At 27.5% G+C, this 12,947-nt stretch overlaps 1 protein-coding gene across 4 annotated transcripts in view; it reads left to right on the top strand.

Annotated features, from left to right (window-relative positions):
- The window catches only part of LOC107447835 (band 3 anion transport protein), a 102,421-nt gene that overhangs the window by 65,857 nt on the left and 23,617 nt on the right, over positions 1 to 12,947 (top strand). For all 4 annotated transcript variants that reach the window (XM_071183180.1, XM_043041229.2, XM_043041230.2 and 1 more), the window contains 7 exons: positions 1,515 to 1,692; positions 3,609 to 3,828; positions 6,575 to 6,704; positions 7,681 to 7,875; positions 8,450 to 8,554; positions 10,712 to 10,889; positions 11,137 to 11,334. In XM_071183180.1, the coding sequence (XP_071039281.1) occupies positions 1,515 to 1,692; positions 3,609 to 3,828; positions 6,575 to 6,704; positions 7,681 to 7,875; positions 8,450 to 8,554; positions 10,712 to 10,889; positions 11,137 to 11,334 (1,204 nt within the window). The remainder of the gene's footprint in view (positions 1 to 1,514; positions 1,693 to 3,608; positions 3,829 to 6,574; positions 6,705 to 7,680; positions 7,876 to 8,449; positions 8,555 to 10,711; positions 10,890 to 11,136; positions 11,335 to 12,947) is intronic.

Below are 12,947 nucleotides of genomic sequence, written 5' to 3' on the forward strand. Positions count from 1 at the left end.
AACTAAGTTTAAAAATCATAATTAAATAATAAAACCTTAAAATCATAGTTAAATTGTAAAATTTTATGTTCGAAAACTAATTTTATGTTCGAAATTTAGTGTAGTTCCTATCTGTCACAAAACATTGCTGGTTTGAAGGTTATAGACTCAGTTTTTCTTCACCTTACAGCATTTATTAATGCCTATCATGCATTGACCTAGATATCCGGGAGACTTTTCGCATAGTCAAAAATGAAATCTATTGTTAATAATCTTGTCACTGTACAATATTTTTCAAATATTTGTAAAGCATTTTTGTTTAAATTTTTTAACACTTACTGACAATTTTATTTAATTTAGCTATATATTTATTTCTTTAGTATGATGTAAATTTTGTTGAATTACATTAACTCATTTATCATTCCTGCTATTTCTCTTACTGAAGAAAATATACCAATGTGACGCACCAAAACGCGTATGGGTTTTAATAAAAGAGTTTACTATTTGTGAGTTTTAAACATTGTTTTATTTGTATCTCGTAATCGTCTTTTATTTGTTCTTTAGAAGTTCACTTAAATCAAAATGAAAATGTTTAATGCTTTATCTAATTCTTAAAAACTTCATATGTCTGCTGTTAGTAACTCCAACAGCATTAGTTCAACTGATAAAATGTCAATAGTTGTCAACTAATCTGTTTCATTTTGACCGAGAAATGAAACTTTTACTCAAGGTTTTCACAAGGTCAGTGACACTTAAAAATTGACTGAAAATTTAAAAAGTTTTGGAACATTATTATTAATTTATTTTTTTTTTGTTGTTGTTGTAAAAACTTGAAAAATTATTAAAACAAATTTGAAAAATAAACCAATCTTAAAATGCAAGATTGCAATGAATTTCTATTGAGGCTCAAAGTAAATAAGACTTAACATTTATTTTAAAAAATTCTTGTAGCGATTTTGCTACATCAAGGTTACAATTTAGATTTATTAAAACTAGAATATGAAATTGAAAAATAACTTGTCTTAAATTTTTCTTAAATATAAACACATTTGTAATTCAATAATGCTATTAACATGGTATTATAATGCTATTAGCATGGTAACTGTTTTTTTTTTTAAATTAGTTTTTAGTGTAAGTTAATTTATCAAAAGTAATTTATATATATGTTTACTAAATGAGTGGTGCGACTCTATTTATAAACTATATCACATTGTACAGTGTTAAAATTTTCTAGCTCTTGTGCAAAACAACTTAAGTAGTTAACTTTACCAGACTTGAAAAAGCTGTGTTTGAAAAACAAAACAATACAAAATTGCTTGTTTACTAGCCTGAAGGAAGTTAACTTTTAAAAACAATCTTAAAAAAAGAAAAGCCTAATTTGAAATCTAATGCTTCAAATAATTTTAATTTATTTAATGGTATAATTTGCATAAGTAAAAAGTTGCCTTGAATAATGTTAATCTAATTATAAATATAGTTTGATTTTTTTTTTTACAAAAAGTGCCTTTATATTTTCTTGATATAATTTTTTTTAGAATTTTGTGGAACTACATGAATTACAAGTTACTGATTTAGTAACAGAATGGAGGGAAACAGCTCGTTGGATTAAGTATGAGGAAGATGTTGAATTTGGTCCCAATAGATGGGGTAAACCCAAAGTACCACCATTAAAGTTTCACAGCATGCTGAAACTACGCCAGTGTTTAGAACAAGGTGCTATACTTTTTAGTTATTTCTTTCCTATAAAATTTGAAACTATTTGGTTAATAAAATAAATATTTTGGATAAGTTTAAAAAAATGATGAAAATATTTCATTAAAAGTGATTTTAGAGTAGCAATTTATAGAAATAAAAAAAATTATGCAATTTCAATATTCTCTGATTAATAATCTTGATCTCTGATTAATTATCTTCCTGATTCATGATTAATAAAACAAACATTTTGGATAAGTGTAAAAAATAATGAAAATATTTCATTTAAAGTGATTTCAGAGTAGCAATTTGTAGAAATTAAAAACATTATGCAATTTCGAGGCAAAAACTAATAAAACATAGAAAATTATTATAAACAAATGTTTTTTTATTTTATTTATAAAAACGTGTATTTAATTTGATTTTAAACTTAGCTTATATTTTTAGATTCGATTGATAGTAATCTAAGAGATAAAATAAAATCTTTAGTTTTAATAACTGATTTTTCTCATTTTTCATTTTAATCAATTGGCTTAAATGAATTCTTTAGAATTTAATCAGCGATTTGCAATTCATTTTAATTCACTGATTTATTATAGTGTTTAGGATTTAATCAGTGAAATGAATCTATTCATTTTAATTCACAAATCAATTTTGCTTCTGATTCATGTCTTTCATTAGTTCAAAATATTGCACCCAGGCAAGAATAATGTCACAAGATAATAAGCCTCACTTTACAGTTCACCCAAACTTAAGTTCATTTCAGTTGTAAAATCAGAGTTCAGGTAGCTTAGGAAAAGCAACTGCTGCAAAATTTACCTTTACCGTTACTTATTTTGTACTGTATCCTTAAATTTCAACTTAAGATTAACAGTAATTTTTTTTCTTGTTCAGATTTGATAGACTTTATCAGTGATCTAAATAATTTATTTGAATCTCTATAATTGAATAAAACCTGTTTATTCAAACTTAATAATTTTGTAAATAATTAAAACTTTCAACTTTGAATGTAATCATTATGTCTTTAGAAGCTTGCATATAAATTATTCTATTCTTAAATATAAATAATTAATAATTAAGAACATTTGCTATAGATGTTTAATTTTAAATATTATTTCAGTTTCAGTTTAAACTTCATTAGATTATATAAATACTTTTCCATATATTCAAACAGTTCAATTTCATAATGGTTTTGTTTATTTAAAACGGCTGATGTTTATTTATAGATGAGATCTCTAAATAAAAATTATGGTTTAATTAATAATTTTTTAATATTTTTATATCAGTTATAGTTTTTTTTCTCCCTTGACTGTTGAGAATTTTTACAAAAGTCTATGCTACAATGTCAAGTTTTTAAACAGTTATAATTGTGACAAAGTAAAACTATTTATAATTCAGTTGTCTTTATTAAATAAACATATTTTAAATACATGGATTCATACTTAACATTAATTAAATAATATTTTGCCAATTTCACAAAAAAGTTTATTCCTAATTTCTCTGTCCTTAAGTATTATTGTCAAATGAAACTTCAAAAATATAGTTTTAGACAGTTAAAGACAATTTTGAACTGGGTTTGAAAACCATAATTTTTATTATTGCTTCCAAAGACCTTGTCAACCTTGGTTGAACCATATTAGTTTTATAACCCATGTAAATTAGCTTTTTTAAATTACATATGAGCTAATTCTAATAATCTAATTCTAATAATTAATAACCTTAATTCATTCAACTATTCTAAAATTTTGCCATTCTTGGTTTAAACCAAATTTGTTATGTGAATTAGCTTATTTAAAATACATGTGATTAAAAGATAGATTCATTTCTGGAATATTGTAATATTAGGCATTCTAAAACTTGTAGAAACAAACTATCTTTTGGATGATCTATTGTTAAACCAAAATGAAATAATAACCAATTTTTGTTAAAATTTTTAGGGTCAGTGCTCCTAGATTTGGACGAAAAAGATTTTTTTAGTGTAGCTCAAAGAGTTGTAGAAAATTTAGTTGTCACTGATCAAATAGAGCCAGATGAAAAAGAGTATATTTTGCAGATTTTAATGAATAGACACCGACACATGAATGATAAAAGTATGCCAATGAGAAGAAATAGTTCAGGTTATGGAAACTTAAATCTATTAAGTCACGATAAAAACAGGTACTGTCCATTTCTACTGTATTGTATATCTTTATTTTCATTCAAAGCTGTTATCCATTTTTAATACCTATTTTTAAAAATCTAGTAAACTTAAGTTGCTATTTCAAGTAAAGTAAAGCATTTCCATAACAGCCTACTGTGGGCCAAAAGGATAAGGCTCCACAATTTTGTGACCAACAGCATCATTGTGGTTATTTGATCAACTGCGCTTAGGCCCACTTTACTTCCTAGAACAGTTTGTACCAATAGATATGAAGCTGGCTGAGCTTCAAGATTTACCCTGAGAATTAAACCTCATCTCATCGTAATGACAGTTCTGTGCCTTAACCACTAAGTTATTGTGACTTGCTTTTTCAAATTATCTTATGTTTTAGGTTTTATTTCAAATATGTCGCATTATATGTTGTTTTTTTACATTGTAGCTTCATGAATCGAGAGTTCATTGGTTATTAAGACTAAATTTGTTGAAAGTTGTATTCTGTTAAAATTGTAGTACTACTATTCACAACTTTTAATTTTCAAATTGTTAGGAAGCACCTCTACTTAATATATTTTTTTGATCAATATTCTTAAAGTGATTTTTAATATTTATGATATGAAATAATGCATATGTTTTGTAATTTCCTAATAAGTGTTAAGTGAATAACATAAAATTTTTTATGTTTTCACATAACAGTTATTTTAAAAACAGAGATTTTTGATGCAATTAGTTATGATAATTAAAACACAATTTTCTGGTATAATTTTGGGCTAATATAAAATTTATCTTTTTGTACCATTTTGTGCTTGTAGCATATATCTGCACATTAACATGGACTTTTTATTCTTTAAAACCAAATTTGTGTCCTCTAGAACATTAAATAGGGGGAAGTACAGTAATTACGTAAATATTTCTAAAGCACTGTGAATAAAGCAATATATATTGAACTGATAACTTCCTATTTCCAAGGGTGAAAGTTTAGAATTTTTCAATTGCAGTAAAAGGGTATTAATTAGACGCTTTCTACGTATAGGCTACATATACTATAAGTTATTTTTTTCCTTAAAGATTTCATAATTTTAAACTAATTGTATTTTGTGCACCAGTGTATTGCTACTAAAAAAATTTATTATTTTTTAATATGTTAGAAAATTGCTTAAAATTAGAAAATATCTATATTTAAATAAATAGTGCATTAACCAGTACAAACCAATTTTCAAGTACAAACAATAATCTTCTTGACTTACTTCACTATTCAAACAAACTGGGAAACTAATATTGACTTAGTTTATAATTTAAAGAAATGTCAACAGTCACCTATTTTTATTTGATTATTTATTTAAGAAAATACAGTATAAAGCAGCCTATCTTATCCTATACCATGATTAGATATTCTTATGTGATATATAAAATTAAAAATAATTTTATTTATAAACTGATAAATTTTTGTTTATAAACTGATAACATTGTTGGTGATAAAGATAATGAAGAGTGAGTAGTTAATAGTTTAGTCCTACTAGGACTAAACCATTGCAATTAAAGTTTGTGGAATTGAATGAAAACATTTCTACAGTAATCTTTTATTAATTTTGTAACTATTTTCTTTAAAATGCTTATAGCTTATGTATGTATATATTATTTAAAATATATTTATTTATGGTTAAATAAGAATTTTCTATGTAACTTGTATTCTATATTATTGCTCTAAAGTTGTTCTTCCACTGTTTTTCTCCCCATCTATTTTTTTTTCCTGTGAAATTATTTTGTCTTGCTTTAATAGCACTTTTATGTTGCTGCTGTAAGAAATAAGAAAAATTAGATTTTAGTGATTCTTTAATTTTAATTTATTGCATAATAAATAACTGCTGTAATTATTGCACAATTGTAATTAACCATCTTTTCATTGTTAGTGACATCAGATGTATCATTTTGTCGTCACATGTGTTGTCATTTGACAGTGATTAATTACATTTTTGTTAATTAATATTGTTCTCATATTCCCTTAAAAAATAAACTATTTTATCTATCATGTCAACAGGAAATATGGGACTAAAATTTATAAATCAAGTATTTTTTTATTGTTAAATCTGGCAAGAAAGTATGAATAGGCTTACTCTTTTGACCTTTCCTTTGAATTGACAAGCCTCTTTCTGTATTTCCCAAAACCATTGCTTTTTCAACTTTTTTTCCTAAAAAATTCTTTTATAGAAGATTATTTTTTGCAACATTTCTTGTTTTAATTTAGTTGACAGAATGAATGCATGTAAGTTAATGTTGTGATCAGAATTCAAATTGCGTCTTTTTATGCAGCCTTGGGTTCTATTAAAAATTAATTTATTTTAAAAAAATTGTGACTTTTTTTAAAGGAAAAAAAAAGAAAGAAATAATGCTAGTGACTATTATATCTAGATCTAGGGAGTTACACAGTTTAATTATGTGCTATTTCCTTAAAAAGTAAGAAACATTGATGTCTTATTTATGTTTGAAATAATCTATTTGCAAATAATATTTCTTTAGAATTCCTTATGTTTTCTCTTTTTTTAAAAAGAATCCTTCTCTTCAAAATAATTTGTTATCGGTGATATTAATTTCAAAATCTCATGATTTTGTGAGACATTTTAAAAAAAAAATTAAACAGATATTGTATATTAGTTGTTTTTTTAATAGTATCATTTTAGAACCAAAACTGTTTCAATAAGAAATTTTAATAGTTCATTTTTCTTAAAATATTCTTCAAACTGTTAATTATTTAATTTATTTCCTAAGATCACCCATTTTCAATAAGCCTTTGAAGTTTAAACAGGAAAATGATCTGAATAAACACCATGATGATGACCATGAAACATCACCCTCAGCTGCAGAAACAGTTATTTTAATGCCAAACAATAATCATCATGTAAGTATTTTATCAATATTATTAACTACACATTGTTAAATTTTATTGAATCTTAATGTCTTATTAAGTTTTATGTGCAGATTGTCTTAAAATTTTGATACTTTTATTCTTTTAATGTCCCTTTTTTTCTGCAGGGTAATATAGATTACTGATTAAATAGAAATCTGTGAATTTTTTTCTGCTTCTCTTTTTCTTTATTAACTGTTCTTTTTATCAGAACTCTTATAGAATTAAGATTTTTTTTCTGTTTCTCTTCTGCTTTTGCTTATTAACTATTCTTTTTGTCAAAATTTTTATGACAGCAGAGCATTTTAATGCAGTGTTTCTGATAGACTTTATTCTTTTATAGTAACTTTTTTTCTGCTCCATAATATAGACTACTGGTAAATTAGAAATCGGTGATTTTCAATGCTAAAGTTCTGTTTTAGGAATTAAGTGTTTTTCTGTTTCTCTTTACTTTATTTAATAACTAGTCTTTTTATCAGTATTTTTTTTATGCCGCAGCATTTTTTGAAAGAGTGTTTTAATAAACTTTAATTTTTTGTCATCATTTTTTTTTCTAAAAATATGGCAATGTAAAAAATTGTGAGATTTTTAGAATTAAATTTTTCTTTTAAATATTAAGAAGGATTTTTGTCTTGGGTTCTATCTTTAATTTCTTTTCTTAAAAAAAAACTGAAATGTTCAGCTGTAAAATTTTTGTATAGAAGCTTCGTTCTGATTATTTTACAATAATGACTAAACATATTTATTTATGAAAAATATTTATTGATTATTTTTTAAAATGTTACTATTCAGTCGCTGAATATTTAGGTTTCTTGCAATTTTTTGGTCAAATATTCGGCAAAATCATTATACCCTATTCATTACATACCTTGTTTTGAATTGAAAGTTGAATATTAAATTATTGAAAATTGCACGTAACTATGTACAATAATTCAGTTTCATTAACTTTATGTTCTTTTTTTTTTTAAAGACAAATGTAGAAATTACCCCATCAAAGTCAAAAAACTTAGTTCAAGACAAAAGTAATGTTCAAGGTATTCTTAAAAGACTTCCAGAAAATTCTGAAGGTTCTGTAGTTCTTGTTGGAACATTGGAAACATTGGACAGACCTATTTGCACATTTGTTCGCTTAGGAGAAGGTACAAAAATGGCAAATCTTCTTGAAGTAAGTTAAAAAATTAATTTACCTCTATTTTATTTTTCACTCTGAGATCATTATTAATAGTTTTTCAGTTTTAACTAGCCAACTTTACCTAATAATATTGAATAATTTACTTTTAATCTTTAACGTGTCTAGTAAAATTTATAATTATGTTTAAAACTTATGTGAAAGTGCCACATGATAAAGTTTATGTAATCAATTTTAACAACAAATGAAAATTTTTTTTGTTCTTTCCTTCCTTTTGTTTATTTTTTTGTGGAGTAATTTTTCACAAACCCCCCTTTGTTTATGTGACCAAGAAATAGTATAACGGGAAATATTATCAATACTTTTTTTGCTAACTTGTTAAGTTTGTTTGGTGTGCAAGTAACTATTCATAATTATGCATAAGTTAGAAAAAAATTGAAATTAGTAACATGAACTTTGGTACTTGGTAAATGCAAATCCACTAACATTTATTCATTGCAGTTTTTAAATTCTGATGCTAAAATGTGGTTTATGAGAAAAATTTATTGGTGCTATTTCTTTTTGATATTTTGTAAACTTTTTTTTAGTTAATACATATGTTATTTTTCAGGTTGATATAAAAATTCGTTTTATATTCATGCTTCTAGGACCATCTAATAAAGGATTAGATTATCGTGAAATTGGTAGATCAATGAGCTCACTAATAAACAATAAGGTACATTGTTTTCTATCTCTAGTATTTCTCTTTTTTTAAAATGTAATTTGTTTTCAGATTTTAAGTACGGGAAGAAAATGCTAAATTAATCAGCCATCTAATTTTACATAGTAGAATAATCTGTGTAATCCAAATTTTAATAATACACTATGTATACACGAAGATGTAGTTTTTATATGACGGACAATGAAAATAACAGAAAAATTAATCATTTACAAGAAAATAGAGACACAGATTTGATGCATTAATACAAAAAATCCTCCAATCATTTGAATGAGATCCACTAATTAGCAATTGCACTGTTTTGTCATCAAAGCAATCATCATTCAGAGAAGGGGAAAACTTGAGAAATAAAAGACTGAGTTTAAATAAAAATATTGCTCAAATGTCAGAGTTCTATTACCAATAAATATTCCAAATTTGATCCATAACTTTTTCTGATAACCTCTAAACTTCAAGTCTGCTGTGCGCACCTTGATGGCCCAAGGAATAGACCTTTTGCCTAACAATGAGGCTGCCCAGGTACAAATCCCAGTAATGGCTGATGGATACGAATCCTAATCCTACCTCGCATTGACCACATTGTTGACATAAAAATATCCTCAATGGTAGACAAGTTATGCATTTAAATCTCCTTGCCATCAGACTAATAGTGTTTGGTTCTTCTGGTTTTTCTGTCCATTTAATGCAAACGTGAATTGTTTCGAACGAAAAGTCTTTCATAAAGGCTAGTTAATCCCAATGCTTGATCCAAGAGGCTACAGAGTTGAACATTAGTAGTTGTAAAATTCGGTCGGCGGTTCAATGACGGTTTTAAAATATAAAACACCCAATTCGACCAAGTTCGTTCTGCATATCTTGTAGTTTCAGTGTTTTTTAATGTTGAATAAAATTAAGCTTTTGCTAATTCAACAGAGGTTCAAAAACAGGGTTTTAGACGTGCAAGCGACAAATGATTTATTCTTTAATCACATGGCCACAAAGGTATCCAGACCTTATGCAGTTGAACATTTGACAGTTTCACACTCATAATGCCGGTTAGAAAATAAAAGGAAGCATTATTGTCTAGTGTTGATTTTTTCCTATTATCTATCTGACAAATGCAATCATATGAAAAGTTCGGCTATCTGTATTTTTTTTAATCACTGGTCTTTAACAGCCGGCTTACAATTATTATTTTCAATTCCATTGCCTTGTAATTTTTAACCCAATTCAGAAGACATTGGTCAAGCATTGTAACAAACTAGCCTAAAAGTACTTGTTGAGAAAATATAGAGAACAACTTTTTGAGAGAAACTTTTTCGTTACTATGTTAAAATAAAAAAAAGTTCCTGTCATTACCTCAACAACCAGTGTTTATGGTCCCTCAAGTTCATTCTTTACTTTCATCTCATGATCTGTCAGACATAAGATATATTTTTCATCTTTGCTGATAAATTTAGAAATAGACCAGCATGAAATAGACATGTCAAGTTTTGGGTTTCCTCATTGCGGATAATGTAATGATGTATCCATAATACTTTTAAGAGCTTTTAAAACACATTGAAATTGTAGTAAAGATAAAAGTTATAGCAGCCACTGTTATGAATGTTATGTCTTGTATGCAGACACAAAAATATTACTGAAATCAGTGAGATTCAGCCCACAAGCATATACCAACTCTAAAAATTACCAGAGTTCCATATATTTCTTTTTAAAATTTCTCAAATTTGAAACTAGTTCCCAAAAATATGTTAATTATTTGAAAGGTCAAATCAGTTTTGTTAAACTAGCTTGGAAATTAATAGTAGGTTTTATTTTGTTATACTTTTTTATTCAAAATGAATTATTATGAAAAATATTTTTAAATGTACAAATTTTAAATTTAGTATGCATTTACCAATCATGCATTTACCATCATGTGTAAATTTCATATCTTAGAGATAAATCATGATTTGAGAGATTTGTTTTCTTTGAAAGGTAATTATGATGTGGATACTTAAAAGAAATGAACACCTCAATTCAAAATATTACAACTTAGGTATCTGCACAATCACTGATCTAATTAATTTAAGATGTATTGCTCCATCCTGAACTTGTATGTCAGTGTCATTCAAATTAAAACTTATGATTTAGTATTATGCAAAATTTGTCTTAGATTTATATTATTTTTTACAGGATTTTATCATATCTGCTTATAAAGCTAACAATCGTAATGATTTCTTGCATGCAATCCACAATTTTCTTGATAATAGTGTTGTTCTGCCTCCTGGAAATTGGGATAGCAAGGCATTGTTACCTGTTGATGAAATAAGAAGAAAAAGTTTAGTTCCTCCTAAACGTATCAAAGATCAAGGTAATTACTTAAGAAAGAATTTTTTAGCATCTTATCATAAAACTCACTTTTAAAAACTTTACAAAATTAAAGTCTTAAAAGGTAGGCTTTTCTTATTGATTTATTATTTGAAATTTATATGTCTATGTAGAAACTGATGTACTATTATCAGTCACGTCTTCTATCTTATCTATCAGTCATGAAATCTCTACATGGGTTTTTCATTTTGCATTCAATTTAAAATGCCTGATATTTTTGTTTCTTGTAGAGGAAGATAAACCACCTCCATATGATCCTTTGAAGCGTACTGGAAAGATATTTGGTGGCTTTATCCAAGACATAAAAAATCGATATCCATTTTATTGTAGTGATTTGAAAGACAGTTTTAACTTTCAGTGCATAGCATCCATACTTTTCATATACTTTGCTGCAGTGTCTGGAGCTATTGCTTTTGGTGGGTTATTGTGTAAGTAAAATATTTATAGCTATTCTTTGTTGATCTTTTATGAAAGCTACCTGTAGACGAGCTCTAGTGTCATAATATATTAAAATTTTATCTTGGAAACGATATTTAAGTATATTCGTATGATATATCATGAATACAATAATTGTCATGTATGGTAATTATTGTTTTCAAAATTTATATTTATATATAAATGGACAGTGTTTCTAGCTAATAAAATAAAATTAAAAATATACGAGTTTACTGGTGTGAATTCAAAGTATTAGGTCTTAAATCTCTCTCTCTCTCTATATATATATATGTATATATAAACTAAACTAAACTCAGTGGCGCGACAGCCCATAGAGGGCCAAGGCCTACTGTGCCCACCTCAGTTTTCTTGACCTTGGGCTCTGGGATGCAGGAACAGATGTTCCGGTCAGGTGGTCAGCCGAACGCAGAACTCCCAGTGTTTAGTTCCCAAGCACGCTTGGTACTCATCTATCGACCCATTTAAGGGATGAAAGGCTGAGTCAACCTTGCCCCGCCCGAGGGTCGAACCAGGGACCTGTGGCACAACAGCGAGAAGTGCTACCACTCAGCCACCGGGCGTCATATATATATAAAATATATATATATATACACACATATACATACACAATATATATATATAAAATTTTTTATATAGACCTTTAATCTTGTCCGTGGATCGAGATTCAGACAGAAAATAAAAGTTTATTAACGAAAAGCAAACGAACACATACAAATTTAAAAAGAACGCCATCTGGCGGTATAAAAAGAAAAAGACTTCGTAGCTATCCTTCCCAGGGAATGACAACAATCTCCCCCTGCGAGAAGGATTTTACTTTTTAACNGTTTTACAGTCTGTTGGATATGATCTGGTCTCAGACTTTCGCCTTCACTTCGTCTAACTACCCTTGATTTGTGTCCCTGCACAAATAAATGTGTTTCATCACTGAAAACCACTTTCTCCCAGTCATTTACAGTCCATTTTTGGTATTTTCTGGCCCATGCTAAACGTTTTTTCATCATTTTCTGAGTTAGAAATTGTTTTTTCCTTGGTCTTCTTGCTTTACGTCCAACTTCTTGAAACTTTTTTCGTACTGTTAAAGTACTCACATCAACACCACAATCCAATAAATCCCTTCAGAGGTCTGTGCTCGTCTTTCTTGGATTAATTTTACTATTTCTTATTTGACTTTTATCAGTTCTTGGAGTAGTTTTCCGTTTGCGTCCACATTTTCCTTCTCTTTTTGGAGAGGATGAGCCGGAATCTTCAAATGTTCTAAGAATTCTGGGAACACTAGATTTCCCTACACCAACTGCTGTAGCGATGTCTCTTACAGTCATAGTAGTGTGTTCATTAAGAGCGATAATTTTAGACCGCTTCCTCGGACTAATATCAATCTTTTATAAGCACATAACTTGTGTTACACTAAACTCAAAATTATAACCACCAGTTTCCACACTGAAATGCTCACAACTGAACTACAAATACACTAAAACCAATCAGACGAGTAAATTATAGTGAAGGTCTATCCGTCACCGCAGCTCAAGGCAGATATAACTGGTTTGAAGCGGTTCGGGACATCACTTTCAATCCCATACCAACTCGA

Source organism: Parasteatoda tepidariorum, chromosome 7 (assembly GCF_043381705.1).
Source record: "Parasteatoda tepidariorum isolate YZ-2023 chromosome 7, CAS_Ptep_4.0, whole genome shotgun sequence".
Classification (NCBI taxonomy): Eukaryota; Metazoa; Arthropoda; class Arachnida; order Araneae; family Theridiidae; genus Parasteatoda; species Parasteatoda tepidariorum.